This window comes from Myotis yumanensis, unplaced genomic scaffold (assembly GCF_028538775.1).
Source record: "Myotis yumanensis isolate MYYU_CA2020_CCGP unplaced genomic scaffold, mMyoYum1.0.hap1 SCAF_6, whole genome shotgun sequence".
Classification (NCBI taxonomy): domain Eukaryota; kingdom Metazoa; phylum Chordata; class Mammalia; order Chiroptera; family Vespertilionidae; genus Myotis; species Myotis yumanensis.
Window position 1 is genome coordinate 85523320 of NW_027223757.1, and position 21864 is coordinate 85545183.

The following is a 21864-nucleotide window of genomic DNA, read 5'->3' on the forward strand; positions in this document are numbered from 1 at the left end:
CCCTGGCCTCTACTCACTCTACCCACTTCCCAGTTGTGACAGACAAAAAGGCCCCTCATCACTGCCAGCGCCACCTGCGGGCAGTGAGAGTCACTGCCCTGGAGTCCATGACAACCTCTGTCTCCCGCCCGCCCGGCCTTGAGGGTGAGATCCTGGCCCCGTAGCATCTTCCCCTTCCTGGGCCACAGGAGCAGCTCGGGTTTCTTTCTGTGAAGCGTGATTCTGAGAATGTGGGGTTCCGGCCCTCTGACAGGACAGAAGGGCTCAGCCTGTGGCCATGGCGACGAGGGAACTGCAGAGGCCCAGCCCCCACTGCTCCTGCTCCCCAGCCCACCCTCTGTCTTAGCCACTTGGACGACACCCCTGGGGCTCAAGAGGCTGGTGTCAGGGGTAACAGAAGCAGGTGTGCTCAGAATGGTTGGGGGTCTTACCAGAGACCCCGCAGAAGGAAGGGTGACACTCTTTGCTAACAGAATTGAGAATCCATCAAGTGCCAGTTCTCCGAGAGTCATTGGCGATGCCGCTCCCATTCCTCACATGCAGGAACTAGGCTCAGGGCTGTCTGAGCACTTGTGTGAGTTCACGCAGGTGGTGAGGTGCTGTGTGAGCACCTTCTAGAAGCTCCACATCGAGGGACTGGTTAGTGGGGGAACCAGGAATTGAACACTTCCTCCCTCTGCCCAGCTCAGGCCCTGCCTCCGGCTCACCTGCCCTGGGCCTACCAGTCAGCTATGTCCCAGCTGCTGCTGCTACAACCCTGGGGACCCTGATGGGGGGGACCCAGGGCCCCAAGCACATCCAGGGACGACGCCTTCACAGAACCAGGGACAGAGGGACTGTACAGTCTCCAGGAGGAAGAAGAGGGGAGGGAGGAGGAAGGGAAGATATTTGGCAAGGAGGAGGGAGAGGGAGGAGGGGGAAGCCCAGGCAGCCCTAGCCTTGCCCTGCCCCTTCCGGGGGCCTAGCGAGGCCTAGGTGACTAAGCTCAGAGGGCTGAGAACACCCCCTCCCCTCCCAGGGCCCAGCACAGGCAACTCTGGAGGGAGGGTGGGGCCTCACTGCATACTTTCTAGGTTAACATCTGGTTTCATTTAACCATCTCCTCCCCAGTCAGGTCCTCCCTGTCAAGTGCACGTGTGTGTGTGTGTGTGTGTGTGTGTGTGTGTGTGTGAGAGAGAGAGAGAGAGAGAGAGAGAGAGAGAGGCTTTTCCCCCAGGGGCCACTGGCAATTCGGTGGCCACTGGCAATTCAGGAGACATTTCTGGTTGTCACAACGAGGGGGTGGGGTGCTGCTGGCATCGCGTGGGGTGAGGCCAGGGGTGTTGCTGAGCGGGCCCAGCCACAGACAGCTCCACTAGGAAGCTCAGCACCGATGTCAGCAGTGCCGAGGTGGAGAAACCTGGCTTAGAGGTTTCAGGACGGGCCCCTCTCCCCTACCTGCTTCCGGCAGCCCTGGCTTCAGCCTCCCATTCCACAGGGAGCAAGGAGACTTGAGGGTCCCACCAGCCCCTTCCCTCCCTATTTTCACTTGGGGTTCCAGCTAGAGCCAAAAAAAGACATCCGAGTAGAACTGTGCCTCCATGCCCCGCACCCGCTCAGGCGGAGCCCAGCAAGGCCTTTTAGACAGACGGTGCATGCGTTTGCCCCTTACACCGGGGCTTAGAATGGGCAAGAGGATGACTCAGGAGTGGAGCTCTCTAGGCAGGGCCGGAAGACCTCATACGTGACATGACTACAGGTCTTCCAGGAAGACACCATCCTCTCAAACACTCCAGGCCCCTGGCACCTCCACCAGCCTGGCCCACGCCTGGCATTCCACCATCAGCACCTCGCTCTTGGGTGGAAAGGCCTCCTCCCTGGTGAAATGCAAATGGCACGGGGTGAGGCCCCCTTTCTGTGGAACGTGCCTGGGTCTTGGAGGCTGAAGACCTGAGCTCCAGGCCGGGCTCTGCCCTTACAGGTCAGGCAACCTCGGCCAAGTGGCGGAACCAGTTGCTTCATCTGTAAAATGGGGATGAGAAGGCTGCTATCTACTGCATCGGCTTGCTGTGGGGGTGCGATGCGTGTGGGAACTGTGCAAGCGCAATGCAAATGGCAATTACTGTCAGCCTGCTTCTGAGCACGCTCTCTGAACCTTTATGAGAGCACATTTGCCTGTGCTGGGGGCAGGGGACTCAGAAGGGCATAGAGGGGGAGGGCCAAACGGGGCCTCAGCTTCCTGAGGCTGTGTGACATGCGGCCCGGAGTTCAAATTCCAGTCCACCACCCACTAATACCTGACCTTTGGCATTTATAATACTCCGCGCCTCAGTTTCCCCACCTAGGAAGTGGGAATAACGCGGGAATCTGTGTCTCATAAGGTTACCATGAGCACCTCATGGAGATAGTTCATTGAAGTGCCTAGACCTTTCAAGCACTCTATAAACTTTAGCTGTGAGATGGGGTAATGCAAACTAAGAGTCCAGGAAATGTCTTGGGGATGTGAAGGGGCAGAAGAACCAGAGGACTTGGATGGTGGGCGTATTTCCTGCCCCCGCACCAGGCCCGAGAGCAGGGGAATGAGTTGGGCAGTAATACTGGCCCCTAAGCCTTTGGTAAGAGGCCCCCAGCGCCTAGCTACACAGGTGGGCCAGGCTGGGGCTTTCCTACTCCATCCTGTCAGTCAAACCTCTTGTGACCTTGGGCCGCCCTGGTTTAGCCTGTGATGTCATCCCACCTTGGGCATCCTTGACCAGGTTCTTCCTTGCTTGATGGTGAGATGGGACTTCTGGTAGTCAGGGGCCCCGGGGGCTCCCAGGGGCTCTTGGTGGCTACTGGGAGCGCCCGGAGGGGAGAATTTGTGTGGGCAGTGACATTGTGATGTCTCTTTGACAACACAATTCCTCTGTCTTCCTGAGCAGAGGAAAGGCATCTGAGTAGAACTCTGCCTCCATGCCCCGCACCCGCTCAGGCAGAGCCCAGCAAGGCCTTTCAGATGGGGCGGGGGGGGGGGGGGGGGGGGGGGGGCGGGGTGCGGGCGGGCAGGGCTGGGAGCTGAAGTTTCAAGGCCTGGAAAGGTCTTTCTTTTAACCTTGACAATGACCCTCTCTGCAGTTCCCTCTTCCCACAGTCTCCCAGGACCCCTGAGCTGTGGGTAGTGGGACAAGTGGAGAGTTATCTAGGTACCTCCGGAAATCCCCACTTCCCCAGGCACTCGCTGGTGCGTGCTCTCTCTCTTTCACACTGTCTTCTTCTCCTTCTTCTTCTTTTCTCAAAACATGGTTTTTATTGCATCTTTAAAATGTTGCAAATAAGTCTGAGGAATCAGTCAGCATCTCCCAGTTTCTGTTGCTGGACAACTTAGATCTTGTTCATCAGCCTGCTGAACGGTTCCTTTTTCAGAAACATAGATCCATCCAAATTTTTTTCTGACAGCCTCATTGTTAAACTGTTGTGGCTTGCTGAATCAAAGCAGGTGAATTTGATACAAGTTCAGTGTCGTTTCCTTCAAGAATCAATTCATCTTTCTGGGCTTGAGACACCAAACCCTGCGGATGTCTTTTTCGCCCAAGAAATTCCTGATTTCAACAAGAGGACCATTCTCCTGAACAGTGCAGGCGGGGACGTGAGCGCACACAGACCTCACGCTGTAGCGGCCGCCTGTGGAGCACCTGGCCCTGTTCTGTACGGGACTGCAGAGAGTGCAAATCATGGCCAGTTCCTTCCTATTTCCCCACCATTTGTCAACCCGGAGTCTCTTCTTTTCCTTTCCAAGGAGACTGAGTTCTACATTGATGTGGTTGAAGTCCCTCCGCAGGGCGCTGCTGGGGCCCTTGACAGTGACTGTGCATAGAGTGATGCCAACATTGTCTGGAACTTCGACAGTCTGACTGCTGAGCATGGTCTTCATCCTTGCAGTAAATGCGGCAAAGAGCTCTTTCTCTCTCTTCCTATGAGCCCTCCAAACTACTGAGAGGATGGATGGATGGATGGGTGGATGGATGGATGAATGGATGGATGGAAGGATGGATGGATGAACAGAAGAGTGGGTGAGGGGATGGGCAGAATGTAGGTAGATGGATAGATGATAGATGGGTGGTCCCTCCTGATTTGAGCCCTGCGCATCTTTTCAGCCTCAACTCTTGCTATTTTTCCTCTATGCAGCAGCTAAATTCTTAAATGTACCCTATTCTCTTCCCTCTGAGATTTTGCATCTGCTGTTTTCTCTCCTAGACCATTTAAGTAGGAGGTTAGGAGATGCAGGAATGGATGGATAGATGGGTACACAGGTGGCTGGGTTGGTTGGCTATGGGTGAGCAGATGGGTAGATGGTCAGTAAATGGGTAGATGACGGGGGTTATGTTATAGAGGATGGGACAGCAGACCCAGGAGTCGGGCTCTTTGAGCTTGAATCCTGGAATTACTATTTTGCTGGTTGTGTAAACTTGGGCAAGTAATTGAGTCTCTGTACTTCTGTTTGTTCCTGTGTGAAATGAGTGGACTAAAGGTCCCTATCAAGAGAGTTGGACAAAGCACTTAGGACAGTGTCTGCACAGAATAAGCGCACAATAACTAGCAGCTATCAGCATGTGTGAGTAATTGGATTGATGGAGGATTGCTGACTAGGCTGCCCTGTCCCCATCTTCAAACACCAGACCCCCCTCCTCCCTTGAGTACCATCTTCCCAACACCAGACTGGGTGGGCACCTCCCAGGAATGTGTCAGAAATCCCACATGTAGAAAGGCCTGGGCTTCTTCCTGGGGTGAGAGGGTGGGGTGGGGAGAGGACCGAGGGGAGGGAAACAGAGCAGCTGGTGACTTCCTGCCCGCTGACACCCGGGCTTGGACGGGGTCCAGGACTCGTTTCCTTCCTGGCACGGTGTCAGCCCTGACTATTGGTCAGTGGGTGGACCCTGGGGCCCAGAGGCAGATCGGAAGTTGGGGTGTTGATGGCTTGTGCACTGTGCTCAGATCTCACACCCTGATGGTAATGGCCCCTAATTTCTGAGGAGGCTGGGAGGGAGGAGGGAGGAGGAGAAGCAGCAAGCAGGGCTTGCCTCTGATGAGGATCTCCAAGGCTCCCGGGGGGTAATATCTTGTTTGGGAGAGGGAGGGAGGGTAGGAGCATGGCATTCTTGGTGGAGTGGCCAGCAGGTCTGGCTCAGTATCCGTAGGAAAGGAACCCAGGAGGCTGGAGGGGGGTGGAGAGGGTTTGGGGGAGCAGGGCACCATGACTCAGCACACACCCCACTCTGTCTCAGCCCAGGCGGGGTTGAGTGTTGGGCTGGTTGCTAGGAGTCCCAGGTGACCTGAGCTAAGTCCCATCCATCCCTGGGCCTGTTTCCTTATGTGCACAGAGAGGATGCTGGGTGCCTCCGTTTTGGGCATTTGAAGAAGGGGACTTGAACCACTTTCTGAGGACCTCAGACAGGGACCCACCCGACTGTCCGTAGGAGTGGGCCCTGCCAGGACTGTCCCCATCCCAGGCCACATCACCCTTCCCGTGGGAACTTCAACAAGGGGCAGTGGCTTGGGAGACCCCGTTAGGAAGGCCTGGCTCGCCCAGCGCTATCAGTCTTATTTCCGTTGTAAGTCACGCTACCTGGGTTTAAATCCCAGACCTTCTCTTCTGAGTGACTTTCACAAACCAGTAAACTCTCTGCCTGAATTCCTAATCTACAAAGTGAGGCTGATCAGAGAATTTACCTGGAATGCTTGTTGCAAGCAGTGCCTGCCTGCTGCAAGCTAAGTGCCACGTGTCATATTGTTGTTATTTCCCAACTTTGAAAGACACGGGTTCTGTCCTGCCTCCCGGAAGCCCGTTCCTCTGACTTCTCCACCACGCTCCTGGCACGGCCTCATTTTACTGACAGTCAAAGTTCCAGGAAGGAAGAACTGTGATCTGTACCCACAGCGCTCAGTGGGTGCTTAGGACGGATGAGGAGAGACTCGGGGCTGGCTTGGCTCACAGGAGGATCCACTGACCGCCCACACACCGTCCCCCACACACAGCCTCCACCCCTCCCGCCTTTCTGCTGTTGAGGTTCAGGCAGGTGGTTTTAAGTGTCTTGGTCTAAGCAGGCCTGGTTACTTGAATATTCTCTCCACCTCTCCTTACCTGCTGTGTGATTTGGACAAATTACTTAACCTCTCTGATCCTTACCTATTTTTCCTTTGTTGGACCTCGAGTACAGGAGGCCGAGTTATCCACACATCTCGCGTCATGGTGCATTACCATCCCTGGCCTCCTCTCTCATTGTCTTAATTTCCCTCCGTAATCTCCAGTTTCCAACTACACTCCCCACCCACCCCAGCCAGAGGCAACCATTCTCAGGTGCTTAATGAGTATCTTCTTGTTTATATGTGTTCTTGCAAAGTATACATATTGTTCTTTTGTATGCATGTTGTTTTTATTTACATAAGTGCCATGTGTGTTTTAGATCTCATTCTGTTTACTTGGATGGCTCCCTAATGTTTTTAAGATTCATCTGTGTTGCTATATGAACATCTAGTTCCTTGCTTCCAATTACTGTGTAGTTCACCCAGTGTGTTCACCACATTTTATATCTTACCCCCCCGGGTGCTTCCAACTCCTCACCCCCACAAACAGCATAGCAATGACATCACATCCATGTCAGCTATGGGAGAAGGCATGTTCCCGAGAGCCAAATTGATTGGCTATAGAGTATGAGTAAACATCATTTGGGGTCTTCTTTTCTCCATCCATAAAATGGGTGTATTGCCCCCACCCTTGCAGGGCTGACTTGATGGTAGTGGGTTAAGGCGTGCAATCCACTCGGCCTCGTGTCTGACACAGAAAGATGCTCAGTGAATGGTAGATGTGGCTGCTTTTCTTCTCAGGAGGGAGAGAGAGAGAAATAAGCCGGACCCAGGACGAGTTGCGTAGGAATTGCTCCCAAGGCTCGAAGTCCCAGTTCAAGAGCTGGTCTCCAAAATATGTGAGAAGTGTATGGGGCAGTGCAGGTCCCCCGAGGGTAAGGACTGATCTTATTATTTTTTTAAAAGAGAAAATTTGTTATCTTTATTTTTTTTAATTTATTTTATTGATTTTTTTTTTTTACAGCGAGGAAGGGAAAGGGATAGAGGGTGAGAAACATCGATGAGAGAGAAACATCCATCAGCTGCCTCCTGCACACCCCCTACTGGGGATGTGCCCGAAACCAAGGTACAAGCCCTTGACCGGAATCCAACCTGGGATCCTTCAGTCTGCAGGCCGACGCTCTATCCACTGAGCCAAACCGGCGAGGGCTGATCTTATTTTTTGTTAGTCCTCGTCTGAGGATATTTTTTCCATTGATTTTTAGAGAGAGTGAAAGGGAGGGGTAGAGAGAGAGAAACATTAATGTGAGAGAGACACATCCATTGGTTGCCTCCCACATGCGCCCCAACCAGGGATTGAGCCTGCAACCGAGGTACGTGCCCATGACCGGAATCGAACCCATGACCCTTCAGTCTTTGGGCTGACACCCTAACCACTGAGAAACCGGCGAGGCCAAGGACTGATCTTGAAGTTAAAAGCTCCCACAGCCCGAGCGCAGGGCCTGCTTCAGAGGAGATGGCTGGGCCCAGAAAATGCTTAAAACATCCCATTTCTCACTCTCCTCAGAGCTGGAAGTAGCCCTCACACAGGAGGTGCAGGCATTTGTTGCTCTGCCTCTGCTCTGCCAGCCACCTGGCTTTTTAGCCAGATGTGAAACCGCAACTGAGTGCTGGATCCCACTGTCCCACTTTACAGATGGGAAGACCGAGGCTCAGGGCGGCTCGGTGGTCTCACAGCGAGTAGTAGAAGTGGCACTAACGTCCGCATCTCCAGGTGCCCCCTCCAGTGCTCTTTGAAAAAAAGAAAGAAAATCACCCTAGTTGGTTTGGCTCAGTGGATAGAGCATCAGCCTGCGGACTGAAAGGTCCTGGGTTTGATTCCAGTCAAGGGCATAGGCCTGGGATGCGAGCTCGATCCCCAGGGTGGGGTGTGCAGGAAGCTGCCAATCAATGATTCTCTCTCATCATGGATGTTTCTCTCTCTCTCTCTCCCTGTCCCTTCCTCCCTGAAATCAATAAAAATATAGTAAAAGAAACACTAAGAAAATGCACTCCGGGTTAAACTGTGCTCTTTATTATTGTGGAGGCTAAGTCCAAACAAAGGCTCTCCCAACAGAGCAGAGCACTCGAAAGGAAAGCCCACAAGGAGCGCTGGCTTTCCCAGCCTCTTTCCTTCCCATCCCTGGCCACGCACGGATACACTTTAAATATGTACCGTTGCGATCTGCAGAGAATTGGGGGTTTTGTACTTACCAATCCCTTCTTTTTTACCAAACACACACATTACTTCAGATGGTAGAATGCGTTCTATAATGGGATGTTTTTGCCTGGCCTTCAAGGTGACCTTGTAGACACCTGCCCCATCCTGTCTCCTGGGGCCCGGTTGAGTTTTCCCTCAACAGCAGTCGCCAACCGGTGGTCCAAGGACAACTGGTGGTCCATGAGGTCCGAGAGGCTGACGACCGCTGCCCTGAGGATCTTTGCTGAACGGACACTGCTCTCTTACAGCCCCTCATGGCCTCTGTTCCGTCTCTGTGTTCTCTGCTCAGCATCTCCGTGCCCAAACTCAGGGCAGGGAAGCGGGACAGGAACACGCAGGCGCTGAGTTGGGCTGGGTACTTGAACCCACTATCTCGCTGAGTCTGGTAACCTTACATCAACAGCCTGTTTGACAGATGAACAAACCGAGGCTGAGAGGTGGTAACTCAGGCCAAGTCACAGCTCCGTGAGCAGCCTCCTCAGAACTGAAACCTAATCCCCAGCAAGGACCTTCCCCACCCTGTCCTGGGCCAGCGACAGAGTCCATGGTTACAGAGTCCATGGTCTCTCCCTAGCACCCCTGAGCACACCCTCCCCACCCAGGGCTGGACCTTGGGTCCCACACTCTCAGGCACTAGGTCATGACCTCTCCGAGCCCCCTCTCAGGTTGTTGGGGTTCACACCAGCCAGATTTCCTCTGAGCCTGCCCAGCTCAGAGGAATGCCAGGCAGGGGGTTGGAGCCCACAGTCTGCAGCCAAAGGAAGCAGTCCCCGGCGCTGGCCTGGCACCAGGTGTCATCGGCCTGGAACAAGGGGCTGGACCAGACGACCTGCAGCTCAGTACGGTCTGGGCGTTAGGATGACCACAGGTCTGACCTTGGCCCATGGAGAGCTGGCTGCAGGGACCTGGGAGGACGATGAAGGTGACTCTCAGGACTTCTCAGCCTGCCCTGGTCCAAGTCAGAGGGCACCCTCCCAGCCAGGAGCACTTGGCTTTGGTGGAGGAAAGACCACAAATTTGACAGAGGCCTGAGTCTCTGGGAAGACTGCAACTTCCGGGCCCCAATCCCACCCCACATTCCAGAACTGACTACGCAATTGCCCGGGCAGAGATTTAATTACAGGACTGGGCTTTGGGCTGTTTCGAGGAGAGCCTATTATTTGGCTGTTTCTATACTGGGGGAGCAGGAGTGAGGTGTTGTTATTAGATGAAGTGGGGACCAAGCAGCAACAGTACAGGGTGCTGAGCTGGACAGACAATTGGGCCCCAGCCAGGTCTCAGGGAACTCGGCCTCGAAAGCTGGCAGGCTGACAGGTGAAACTGCAACTGTGGGCGGCACTGCTCGCTGCGGAACCCGGGCGTCCAGAGACTCCCCTGGGCCCCCACCAACAGGGGGATGACACTGGGGTGTAATGGGTGTGTAGGGGCAGGGAGAGCAGCCTCAAGCCCTTCTGGTGTTCACGCATCACCCTGCTTTCCCCTTTTCCTCCAAAAGCAAGGGGACCACAAGTGCAGAGAAATGGACCACCCCTAAGGAGTGCCCTGACCTGGACACTTCACATCCATCATCTTATTTAACCTTCATAACAAGTGTCTAGGGGGGACTGCTACTGCTCCATGCACAGCTGAGGAAACTGCTCAGAATTGGGTTTGTTTGTTTAATTGATTTCTCCTATATGCAAGCTGTTTGCCTTCCTTTCTTCCTAAGAAATGTCCTACAGCAGGGGTGGGCAAACTTTTTGACTCGAGGGCCACAGTGGGTTCTTAAACTGGGCCGGAGGGCCGGAACAAAAGCATGGATGGGGTGTTTGTGTGAACTAATATAAATTCAAAGTAAACATCATTACATAAAAGGGCACGGTCTTTTTTTTTAGCTTTATTCATTTCAAACGGGCCGAATCCGGCCCGCGGGCCGTAGTTTGCCCACGGCTGTCCTACAGACAACTCTACTCTTTCGGTTTCTGCCACCAGCATACACGTGAGGCCCCATTCCCCCCTGCTTGTATCAATTAACCACTTGATTATTCAGTTCACTAATGAATTAAAGCCCCCTTCCTTCGCCCCCAGCCTACACTTTCGCCTTCCCATCCATCCTTCATCCAGATGTTAGATGAACATCCTTAAAACACAGCTGTTACCAGGCACCCTTGCCTGCATGGTCAGCCGTGCCTGCTCCTGGCAGCCAGGGCTTCTCAAACTTTAACATGCTCCTGAGTCACGTGGGGATCCTGTTCAAACAAAGATGCTCTCCTGGGCCCCATAATCCATCAGCTCACTGAGACTCATAATGACCTTAAATTAATAGCCTGTTTTACAGGTGAACAGACTGAGGCCCAAACAGGTTGCTCAGTGTCTGGCACGGGGCCAGCGTGATGCAAATGCTGCTGGTTCATGGACTACATCTCTAGGTTAAACTCTTCTGCCTAGCTATTCTTCTTTAATTTTTGAATAGGAAATACATTTATATGGTTGGAAATTTAAAAACGTATAAAGGTCTTCAGTGAAAATTCTCCTTCTCACACCTATTCTCCTCCCCACCCCTGCTTTGCCCAGTTCTCCCTACCTCCACCCCCACCCCCCTAAACACTTTTATTCATTTGTTATGGATCTGTCCAAAGTTTCTCTCTGAACAGATCTTATCCTGCCCCAAATGGTAGCATACTACACACACCGTTTTGTCAACAGCCTATCAGTTTATCTTGAAGATAACTGGACACGGTTGGCTGACTCATTCATTTTTAGAGTTGCATTATTATTCCATTGTGTGGATGTACTATAATTTATTTAATCAGTCATCTCCAGGTGGAGTTGTTTCTGACCTTCCCAGCTGGCCTTTTTAAGCCTTCCACACTCTGGCCAACCTTGCTGTGACCTCCATTCTGTCCCCTAATTCCCAGCCCCACCATCCTGAGCCCCCCGCAGAGGCCTTCACACCTCCTCAGCCCTCCAGCCCACCCTGGCTGCTCCTCCTCTGAACCAGAACCCACTGTGAGTCTCCTCCTCATTTACCACCCCACTCTTCATCTCTCCAAACAGATGAAAGCAACTTGAACTCAGGAAGCATGCCTTTGATTTCTCTGGATCCTTCACAGCCCAGAGCTGGGCACACGGCAGTTCTGAAGAATGTAGTTACCTAGTGGAAGTTGCATACGAATGGAGCCACTCAATGAGGGCTCTGCCGGGGCTGGTTCTGGGTGCCAGAGCCAGGGGTTACCCAGGTGAGAGAACCTCAAACCTCAGACGCCTCCAAGAAAGAAGCCCTTATCTTATACCTGAGGTCTAGAGCACTGGAGTGGGTTGTGAGGATGTCCAGGGCATGATGGGGCATCTGGGGTTCCCTGGAGCCCTTCCTCGGTAGACAGTGTGCCGAACCATGATGTGGAGATAGGAGGGTGGAAGGATGGATGGCATGTGTGTGTGTGCCCTAGAATGAGCTCCTTCCCTTCTCTATTGACATCCTTGTCATCCTTCACGGGCCAGTTCAAGTCTTCATTCTTCCAAGCAGCCTTCCTGGACTTCTCCAGCTCACGCTGACCTCCCCTGCTCTAAAATTCCTGCTGTGTGTATCAAATAATACTTCTCAAATTCTCTTATATCCTCATGTACCCCAAACCCTCCGCACAGCACCAGGCCTCCACAGATACTCCTTGAAGGAACAGGAATTGGTTCTAGGAATGCCATGGTGGTGGTTGGGTGGGTGAGACAGGGTTGACCACAGGCATGTCTCCAACCAAAAACAGTTGAGGAACACCTCACAGCCACAGTCTCTGAAGGTCCAACTCCTCCTGCCCACTGACACTGGAGCAAGTAGAGAGGCTTTTTAAAAATGAAACTGTTGCCCTAGCCGGTTTGGCTCAGTGAATAGAGTGTCGGCCTGGGGACCAAAGGGTCCCAGGTTTGATTCTGGTCAAGGGTATGTACCTTGGTTGCAGGCTCCTCCCCGTTCTGGGCCCCAATCAGGGCTCATGCAGGAAGCAACCAATCAATGTGTTTCTCTCACATGGATATTTCTGTCTTTCCCTCTCTCTTCCACTCTCTCTAAAAATCAATGGAAAAATATCCTCGGGTGAGGATAAAAAAAAAGTCACTGTCATGAAAAATAAAGACATGAGACTGTGGTGCTAGATTAAAAGATTAAAGGATCATGATAAGTAAATGCAGTGCGTGAGTCTTGATTAGACTGTGGATTGAAAAAAAATGAAAATGACATTTTGGGAGATGATAATAGTGTATTGATGTTAAATTTGAGAGTGATGACTGTATTGTGGTCTCTTAGGAGAATATCCTTATTCTTAGGCAAAGGAAACTGAAGTACTGATGGGGGTGGGGAGATATGCCATGATATCCACAACTTTCAACCTTTAGCAAAATGAAAATCAAAAAATAAGTGTGTGTGTGGAGAGAGAGAAAAAGAGAGAGAGAGAGTGAGTGCAATTATGGTAACATGTTAACTATTGATAAATTCAGGAGGAAGGAATACAGGTGGTCATTTTACTGGCCTTTCAAATTTCTCAAAATGAAAAGTTGAGGAGGAAATGCCTTTAGTACAAAGAAAGATACAATTCTGACTTGCTGGGAGAAGGAGCAGGGGAAGTGCAGCAGTGGGTGCTGTTCCAGCAGCTTCGGGGAAACACTGCCTGAGACTGATCACCACCTCCCCAGCCTTCCACTCCTGCTGCCTAGAAAGCATCAGAGTCTAACCCTGTGGCCTGACTCTCCCAGCCTCGGCATCTTTCCCACCTTCTCCAGTGGACAACAACCCCCCGCCCCCCCCCCCCGCCCCCCCCCTCCTCGCAACCGCTTAGCACCTTAAAGGTCCACAGCTCTCCCTAGCCGGTTGCTCAGTGGTTAGAGCGTCAGGCCTCGGACTGAAGGGTCGCCGGTTGGATTTCAGTGACATACCTGGGCTGCAGGCTGGCACCCCTACCCCCCCTTCTCCCCTTCCCCATATGCATGCAGGAGGCAACCAATCAGATTTTGCTTTCTCCGTCTCCCCCTCCCTTCTACTCACTCTAAAAATCAATGGAAAAAATACCCTCGGGTGAGGATTAACAAAAAATAAATAAAGGCCCACAGCTCATTTCCGTGGAGAGTGAGCCCAGCCCTAAGTGGGCTGGCTCACCTTGAGTTTTTAAAAATTATATTCACTTAACTTGACCGGAAAAAAAATTGATGTACAAAAATACGCCAAGATTCAGCCATCCTGCATGCTCTCGGAGCTCTGTCAATGGAGACATTTCCACCTTTGCAAGCACATCGGGTGCGGGTTTACTGCTTCCCCGCTCACCCCCTATTTCCTGGGGTGCATTTCGCTCTGCCCATCGAAGGCGAGCTGCTTGCAGCGTCGGCACCGTCCTTCCCGAGGTTCCCACGCTGACCTGGTCGTGACCCTCTTCAGAAGCGAGGGACTGGCCCGCTCCCTCCCTTCCCCCGCGGGAGGGATGGAGGGGGCGGGCCGGGCGGAGCCCGGGGGAGGGGGCGGCCCTCCTTCCCGGCGGGGCGTGGGCCGGGCCAGGTCCCCAGCCCGCCGGGCCGTGCCAACAATGGCCTGTTGTGGGAGGAGGCGGGCAGGAATGCGGCCGGGGGAGTCGGGCGGCGCGGGGCGGGGCGGGGCGCTCCCAGCCGCAGCCTCTTACCTGCCCAGGTGGCTCGCATTTCCCGGCGAGCGGCGACGCCCGCACCACCTGTCGCCCGTCCCGTCGCGCGGGCGGGGAGGACCGCGGGGACATGGCCCGGTAGAGAGCGCGGGGAGACGGTGCGGGGTTCGGTCCGAGGGACGGACGGCCCCGGCCCGGGGCGCGCGGGGCCCGCGGCAGCATGAAAAAGAACCAGACGGTGCAGGGCACCTTCAGCAAGATCTTCGGCAAGAAGCACTCCAGCCCCAACGCCACCTCCCTGTACGCCACCAACCCGCCCTGGATCTTCGCCCAGGAGGCCCCGGACGAGGGCGCCAGGGTCTTGGGTAAGTGCGCCCGGGGGAGAGGACGCGGCCCCCCGTCGGCTCAGCCCTCCCGGCCGCGGGCTCTCGGCGGGCGCGGGGCGGAGGGGAAGGGACACGTCGGAACCTGCGGACCGGCCGGGAAGGAGCTGCCGGCGAGGGAGGCGGCGCCGAGCGGGCGTCTCTGGGGAAGGGCTGCGGGGGGAAGAGCCGCGGAAAGGAGGAGGGGACCCCCCCACCACCGGAGGGCGGGGACCTGTGCGGACCGCGGCGGATCCTAGTCTCCGTCCCAGGTGTTTACCTGCCCTCCGCGCTGGAAGTTCGGGCTGCTGCCTGCAGGCTTCCTGGGGCGCAGCGGCCCCTCCCCCCCCAGCGGTACTGTTGAGTCAGAAGTGCCCCCCACAACCGAGGGCGAGGGGCGACCCCTTCAGCCTCACCCTTTCTGTTTACTCGCTTCCCTCCGGCCCCTCCCTCCCCCGGTTCCCCCGCCCGCCCAGGGTCTTAGACAAAGGGAGGGTCCGCTCTCTGGGCGCCCACACACTCGGCTCTGCACCCGGGAGGCCCAGGAAAAGCCCAGGGAGCCGCTGCCAGCGGGGTACCAGCCTGTGCCAGACACCAGCGCACTCCCTCGGGCCTGGGCTGTCTGCGCGCTCAGATGGAGAAGCCGGGGATGGGACCGGGGAGGCCAGGAAAGCCCCTCCTGACCCAGAGCCTGGCGGAGTCAGGGTGGTGGATGGCTGCGGGCATCTGAAAACACGGTGCCGGGGCCCCGGGGCTCCGGCTGTAGGCCACCCTATCACTGCATCTTTCTGCGTTTTATGCCCTCTGTAACTGCGAGGAAACCAGGCAGGGAAAGGGCAGGAATTCCCTTCTTGCCTATGATCCAAGGCTCTGGGCCCCAGGAGGGTCACCCATCCATGCTTTAGTTCACCTGCCTTCATTGCCACCCCATTACCTTCACTGACCTTGATGGCCACTGTGCCGGGACCCACAGAGGGTGTTGTAGCCTCAGCCCCTGCTGTTGGATTCAGTTCAGCACCCGGATTGTCACGGCAGGGACACCAGCCACTAGCCACCCAGACAGGAGCAGGGCAAGCAAGCGGTCGCTCTCCCTGACCCGAGGATCTCACACCAGTGGGTGAGCAGTTAACCACATGCCGTTTAGCCCTCCCCAAGCCTTTGCTATAAAAGATTAAGGGCAGAAGGAGAGAGAGGAAAGATGACCTCTGATTGCAGCTAGCATGTGAGCTGAAAGGAAAGGGCATCGAGCATGTTGCAGAACAAACAGCAGGAGCAAAGGCTAGGAGGGGCTGGGCGGCTGGAGGCATGGTTTAGGAATTTACAAACACACGTGTGCCGCCAAGAATAACTCTCTGAGGCCCGGACACCTCCCCTCGCCTGTGTAGCAAGCATTTATTGATCCCCTTCGGTGCAAGGTACCATTCTAAAGTCCTCGTGTTGCTGACTCGTGGAATCCTCCGCTATCAGCTAGCCCATGATGTAGGGACTATTATTCCTGCTTGACAGGTGAGGAGACTGAACCACAGGGAGGTTAAGTAACATGTCCAAGATCACACAGCTTTAAATGGCCAAGCCAGGACTTTCTTCAGTGTACAATTTAAGGATTTTTAGTAGACTGACGGAGTTGTGCGACCATGACCACAACTGGGTTTTAGAACATCCCATGACCCCAGCATTTCTCTCAGAGGCAGAGCCAATATTTGAACCCAGGCAGTCGGGCTCCAGAGAGCATACTTTTAGCCAGTTTGTTGAATTGACTTCGTGGAAAGTAATTCAAGGGTGAATTTGACTTGACGGGGTATCTGCCTGAGGACACACACACACACACACACACACACACTTCTCTACATTTTGTCCTGCACTGAGCCAGCTGCTGGTGGGGATCATTCCCTCCGGTGAGAGAAATGGGGGCATGGTGCATCTCCATGGGGGCATCTCCAACCAGCTGCTGCCTTCACCAGCCTGGGCAGGGGGCAGCTCCTCCCATTACCCAGGGCTGGGCTGGGCCGGCCGCCAGCTGACTCAGCCTGGTCGCGCCCTGCACAGGGAGGGGTGGGAGACACGGTGCGCTGCTGGCAGGATGGCTCTCCAGTGTTTGCGGGGTGTCCCACCGGTGGGCGTGGCAGAGGTCCTCTTCCTGCTGAACAGGACAAGTACTTGGAGCTGGGGATGGGAGGGACCAGGGCTGGAGATTCTATGATGTGATAGAGATTTCAGACCTGCCTTAGGGTCCTGCCTCTGCCAATAATGTGAGGACTGGCCAGTCTCTGGGCCTCAATTTTTCCTTCCGTTAAATGAGGATGGTGTCCAGTCTGCCCTACAGATGACTGCTTGAGGTTTGTATATGTTAGTGCTTTGAAGAGCATTAAAAAGAAATGCCCTACAGCAAGGATTGGCAAATTATGGACCTGGCTCAACTCTAGCCCATGGCCTGTTTTTGTAAATAAAGTTTTATTGGAACACAGCCAGCCACACCCACCATTTACATATTGTTTATTGCCAATTTCCTGCTAAAGTGGCAGAATGAAGCAGCTGCAGCAGAGACTCTATGGCCCACAAAGCTGAACATAATCACTAGTTGGCCCTTTATTATTGTCAGGTTTTTCCCAACCCTGAGCTCTCCCTGCATCAGTTCCTCTGCCTAGCATTGCTGTAGACCAGAGGAAACAGGCATGGAGAGCTATCCTAAGGTCTCCCGCGGTCCCTGAGTCTGTGATACCCTCTGCGATGCTGACGGCATCCAGCCCTTGGAGAAGGTGGTGGGACGTAGGGGGGAAATCAACCTGTGTGTGAGGGAAGTCAGGAGTAACCGCTTGCTCTGTAACAATCTGTTTGCACAAGGGCAGGCTGGGTGCAGCGGGTAAAATGCAAACAGTCCGTGAAGGTGGTGATGGACACACTGTTCTTTGAAGAATTTCTCTAACATTTATTCCAGAAGCTGACTTCACTTGAGGGCTTCATGTAATGCAGTTGCAGTCCTAATGAAGCCCCCTGCCTTCCCCCAGCCACTCGAGGGTCTTGGCAAATCCCGAGATAGGTGCTGTGGGCTCCTTCCTGGTCTCTTGGGTTCCCTGAGCCCAGCTTCTTTACCTGCGGCCACCCACCCCAGCCCGGCTCGCTGGGGAACTCTGTTTCCCCTTCAAATGTAAATCACCTTTGTCACAACCACTGAGGACACTTACCGGAGTATAAAAACTAGAGGCCCCATGCATGAAATTCATGCACAGGTAGGGTCCCTAGGCCTTCCAGCTGCCAGCTGGAGCCTCTCTTCCCGGGCTGCCGGCCGCTGGCTGGGGCCTGCCTTTGCTCCATGCCGCCCCCTGGTGGTCAGTGCACATCATAGCAAGCGATGGAACTCCTGGTCTCCCTGTCGAACTCCCGAGGGGACACTTTGCAGATTAGGCTTTTATATATATAGATGCCGATGTCTGGGGTCCCACGTCAGGGATCCAAGTCAGAATCGCTGGGCTGGGGCCCGGGGTCTGGATTTTTAGCAACTGAAGATTTGAGAATCTTGGGGTTTCCTTTCCCAGGTGGGAGCTGGGCCACTCTCTTCCCCTAAGGCTTCCCGCAGGTTCTAAATCATGTGTGGGAACTGTGGCCTGCTCCTAATCAATGCTCCTAGGGTGGCTGCTGGTTCTGTCATCCCTGCACCTAAGGTCCCCTGACCTGAGTCTCAGGCCAGGCTAAAGGGTAGAAAGCCACGACCCCCAGAGGCTGAGGACATATTTCCCGCCAGGGCCCGGCTGGCACCTGTCTGCGGAAAGCTGCCCTGTGCGGGGCAGGGCCGAGAAGGAGACTTGTTTACCCCGTCCCCTGGAGGTGTGCTGTGGTTTGCTGGCAGTGAGAACACACACACACAGACACCCTCTCTGCTGCCCATTATATAAGCTCCTCTTGTCTCCACAGCTCAGTTCAGAAAGACAGGCTCTCCCTCCACCCCTGCGGACCGGCTCAAGGCGCCCCTTCTCTCCCAGCCAATAAATTAGTAACAATAATAATATTGGCATTATCAGTATTTCCTGACCCAGGCACTATGCTAAACACTACATACATTTTCTCAGTTGAGGAAAGAGACTCGGAAGGCTCAGGTAGGTTACAGGACTCTCATTTCAGCTCAGGGCGGCTCAAGCAGTAAAGTGCTTCCTGGGACCTGGTTAAGCTCAGATTCTGACGGGTCGGTTAGGGATGGAGGGAGACTGCACTTCCCACTGGTTCCCAGGCGCAGGCCTCCTGCAGGTCAGAGCCTGCTTGGAGTAGCGCGTCCCAGCTGGGAAGCTCAGGGCCTGTATGCTGAGCTCTGTCCCCATCGCTCCCCCCAAGGCTGCTTCCTCTCTGCTCCCCCTCCTCTGCTCTGTGGCTCCTGCCCCACCCCAGCCCAACCTTCAGCGTCCCCTCTGCCCTTGGACAAAGTCCTCTCTCTGGCGCTGGGGTCAGGCCTGCTGGAGCTTGCTGGGACAGACTGGCCTTTTCAGGTTCCTGTCATGTGGGCCTGTTAATTAGCGATGAAGGGCCTCATTAACACCATTGTGGGTTTCATTCACATGGGGGGGGCGACACCTCCCATCCCCCACTGCTTCCCTGAAAAGCTGGGGCTCCCCTGGTGGCCAAGGATTAGATGTTCTACTCAGTGAGCTAGAGGCAGGGGAGGGGGGCTCTGTTTTGGGGTTCTGGGTTACTGTAGGTCAAAGCAACAAGCTCAAGCCCCACCCCTTCTAAGCCCTTGGAATCCAATTAGAGATGTGGCCAGTGCTGCCAGGGTCATTTGGGGGCTCCTATTCATTTGTTGTTGTTGTTTTTTTAAATATATTTTATTGATTTTTTACAGAGAGGAAGGGAGAGAGATAGAGAGTTAGAAACATCGATGAGAGAGAAACATCGATCAGCTGCCTCCTGCACACCTCCTACTGGGGATGTGCCCGCAACCAAGGTACATGCCCTTGACCGGAATCGAATCTAGACCCTTCAGTCCGCAGGCCGACGCTCTATCCACTGAGCCAAACCGGTTTCGGCTCATTTGGCATTGTAGGTCATCACCCCAGCCTTCATCCTATCCCTGGGGCTTCTTCTCTCCCATCCTAATTTTGAGAGGCTTTCTACAAAATAAGAGTAATTTATCCCAATTTGACAGGTGGGGGAGCAGCCTGAGAAAGTGCTCAAAGCCATGGGGGGGTGGGGTAGGGGGGGTTCTGATTCCTGGGTTCGTCCGTGTCCTCCAGGCTGTACCGACCTTTGAGTCTCACTCTGGAAAACAGGACCGAGGGGAGAGCTGATGGGCCCCTGCACTGTTTCCCTGCAGTGCTGGCTGACACCAGAGGAAGCCGGATTCTAGAGTTCGGTGCCTGGGCGTGAGTGCTGGCCCCTATTACTCACCAGCTGTGCCACCTTGGCAGGGGACTTGACCTCTCTGAGCCTCCGTTTTCCCATCTGCAAAATGAAATAACAAGAGTCCCTCCCCCACAGGCTTGTGAAGGGCACTTGGAATCGTGCCTGGCTCATCATACAAGCTTAATACGTGGTAGACATTTGCATTTTTGTTATTAACATTTTTCTAGTGTGGACCTGTCTTGGATTTGGGGAAAGAGCTAAGTAACTGTCCTGGACCTCAGCTTCCAAGGGGACCCAGGGCAGCTTTGGGGCTGGGGAGGGAGAGCACTTGACTGGCTGTCAACCTTGAACTTCGTGAGAAAAGGAACCCCCCAAACCTGGTGGGAGGCTCCAGATTTAGGGGGAAAGGGAGGGAAAAGGGCTGGGTGTGAGGCAGCAGCTTGTGCCCAGCTCTCAGCTTCCCCAAAGCTGGCCATTCCCCGCTCCACTTAACACACGTGTACACACCTATACAGCCCCAGACCGAGAGAACCAGGCTGGCCTGTTTGGGGAGAGGCAGCGAGCCATGGGCCTGTGTGTAAGGCCCTGCATTGTCTGCCTGGTGCCCAGACCACCAGTCAGGGCCCTATATGGGCCCGGCATCCCTGCTGCTCTGTGACCTTGGGCCAGCCCCACCCACTCTGGGCCTCAGTGTTCTCACCTACAAAGAGGGTAGCCTCAATGTCTAGACTCCGAGTCCCCCATCCCCGCCCCCCCCCCCTGCACACACACACACACACACACACACACACGAGAGCAGTGGGTCACCTGCCTCCCAATTACTGGGCACAAATGATCTACTAGGCGCTGTGCTGGCCTGTGGCACACTTTATCTCATTCAGCCTCACACCAACCCCCCCAGCAGGGACCATCGCTCACATTGACAGAGAGGAGGAAGCAGCCTCAGAGAGATCTAGTAACACTCCCAGGCCCCGCAGGTGATAAGTGATGGAGCAGGGACTAGAACCTAAGTTGAGGTGAGCTCTGTACCCGTGGCCTCGACCCCACACCGTCCTGCCTCCCCTCCCCACCGGGGGTCTCCGGCCGGCCCAGGGCCCAGCCTGGGCTGTGGGCTTCTCCGAGCCCAGGCACCTTCAGCCACAGGCTCAGGTTCTCCTGAGGGAGGAGGGAGTGCCCGCCCCAGGTTGGCGTCTGAGGTGAAGCCTTCCTGCTGAAACAGGCGTGGCACCAGAATTATTCTTGAGCCAGGTGTTTAGAATATTAGGTGGTTTTTATGTGAACTCGAGCCCTTGAGGGAGTGTAAATAAAAGCAAAGCCGCCTTCAGTTCCTGTCCATCTGGGAGGGAGAAACAGAACCACTGGCAGGAGTCCTGTGCCCAATCCTGCAGAAAGCACTTCATTGGGGGGAGGGGGGGTGGAATTGGGACAATCCCATGAGAAAGAGAACTTCATTGGGGCGGGGGGGGCGGGGATTGAGAAAGAGGACTTCATTTGGGGGAAACGGATTGTTTTAATGATCCGGTTTGGGTAAATAGAGGCAGGCCTGGACTTTTTTTTCTCCTATTTTATCGCTGTGTCGTTTTTAGAAGAATTTGCCAGACAGAGAGGCCTGAGTTTGTACCTGTGGCCCACCTGGGGCTCAGGCTCTGTCCAGACCTGCTTCCTGGTCTCTGCTGGGATTGCTCCGGGGTCTCCTGAGGTACCCGCCCCCTTTCTCTGGAAGCTTCTGAATCCACGGTGGCTCCCTTTCCCGCCTTCTGATCCACCGGGACGCTCCTCAGCTGCCTCTCTGCTCCGTGTGACAAGTTCAAAACCTCTGAGACCCCCAAGGACCCTTCCAGGGGGAAAGGGCCGTACACGGCAGACACAGGGTGTTTCCAAGTTCCAGGGTGGACAAGTCGCCAGGATAGGGCCCCTCTTTTCTTTCTTTCTTCTTTTATATTTTAGGGCTTAGGTTATAGATAAATGGGTATTTTACATGGCAACATGCTGTCTTGTGACAAATTACAAAGGAAATCAAACATTCATAGCATTTGCATGTATGTCAATATACTGAATGTTAACAAATTGATTATTACAGTCCACAAGTTCTCTCCAAGTACTTATTCAGAGGAAAGTTCTGATTTATTTTTTTCATTGAACGTATTGGGGTGACCGGTTAATAAAATTACTTAGGTTTCAGGTGGACAGTTCTATAACACAGCATCTGTACCTGCACTGTGGGTTCACCACCCAAGTCCAGTCTCCTTCCATCACCATGTACCCCCCTTTACCTCTG

The 21864-nt window shown here is 54.3% G+C and overlaps 1 protein-coding gene across 1 annotated transcript in view; it reads left to right on the plus strand.

Annotated features, from left to right (window-relative positions):
- Positions 1 to 13962: 13962 nt before the first annotated feature.
- Positions 13963 to 21864, plus strand: part of CUNH6orf132 (chromosome unknown C6orf132 homolog) — a 32745-nt gene continuing 24843 nt past the window's right edge. The window contains exon 1 of the mRNA XM_070418605.1: positions 13963 to 14261. Coding sequence (XP_070274706.1) covers positions 14117 to 14261 — 145 coding nt within the window. The 5' untranslated portion in view covers positions 13963 to 14116. The remainder of the gene's footprint in view (positions 14262 to 21864) is intronic.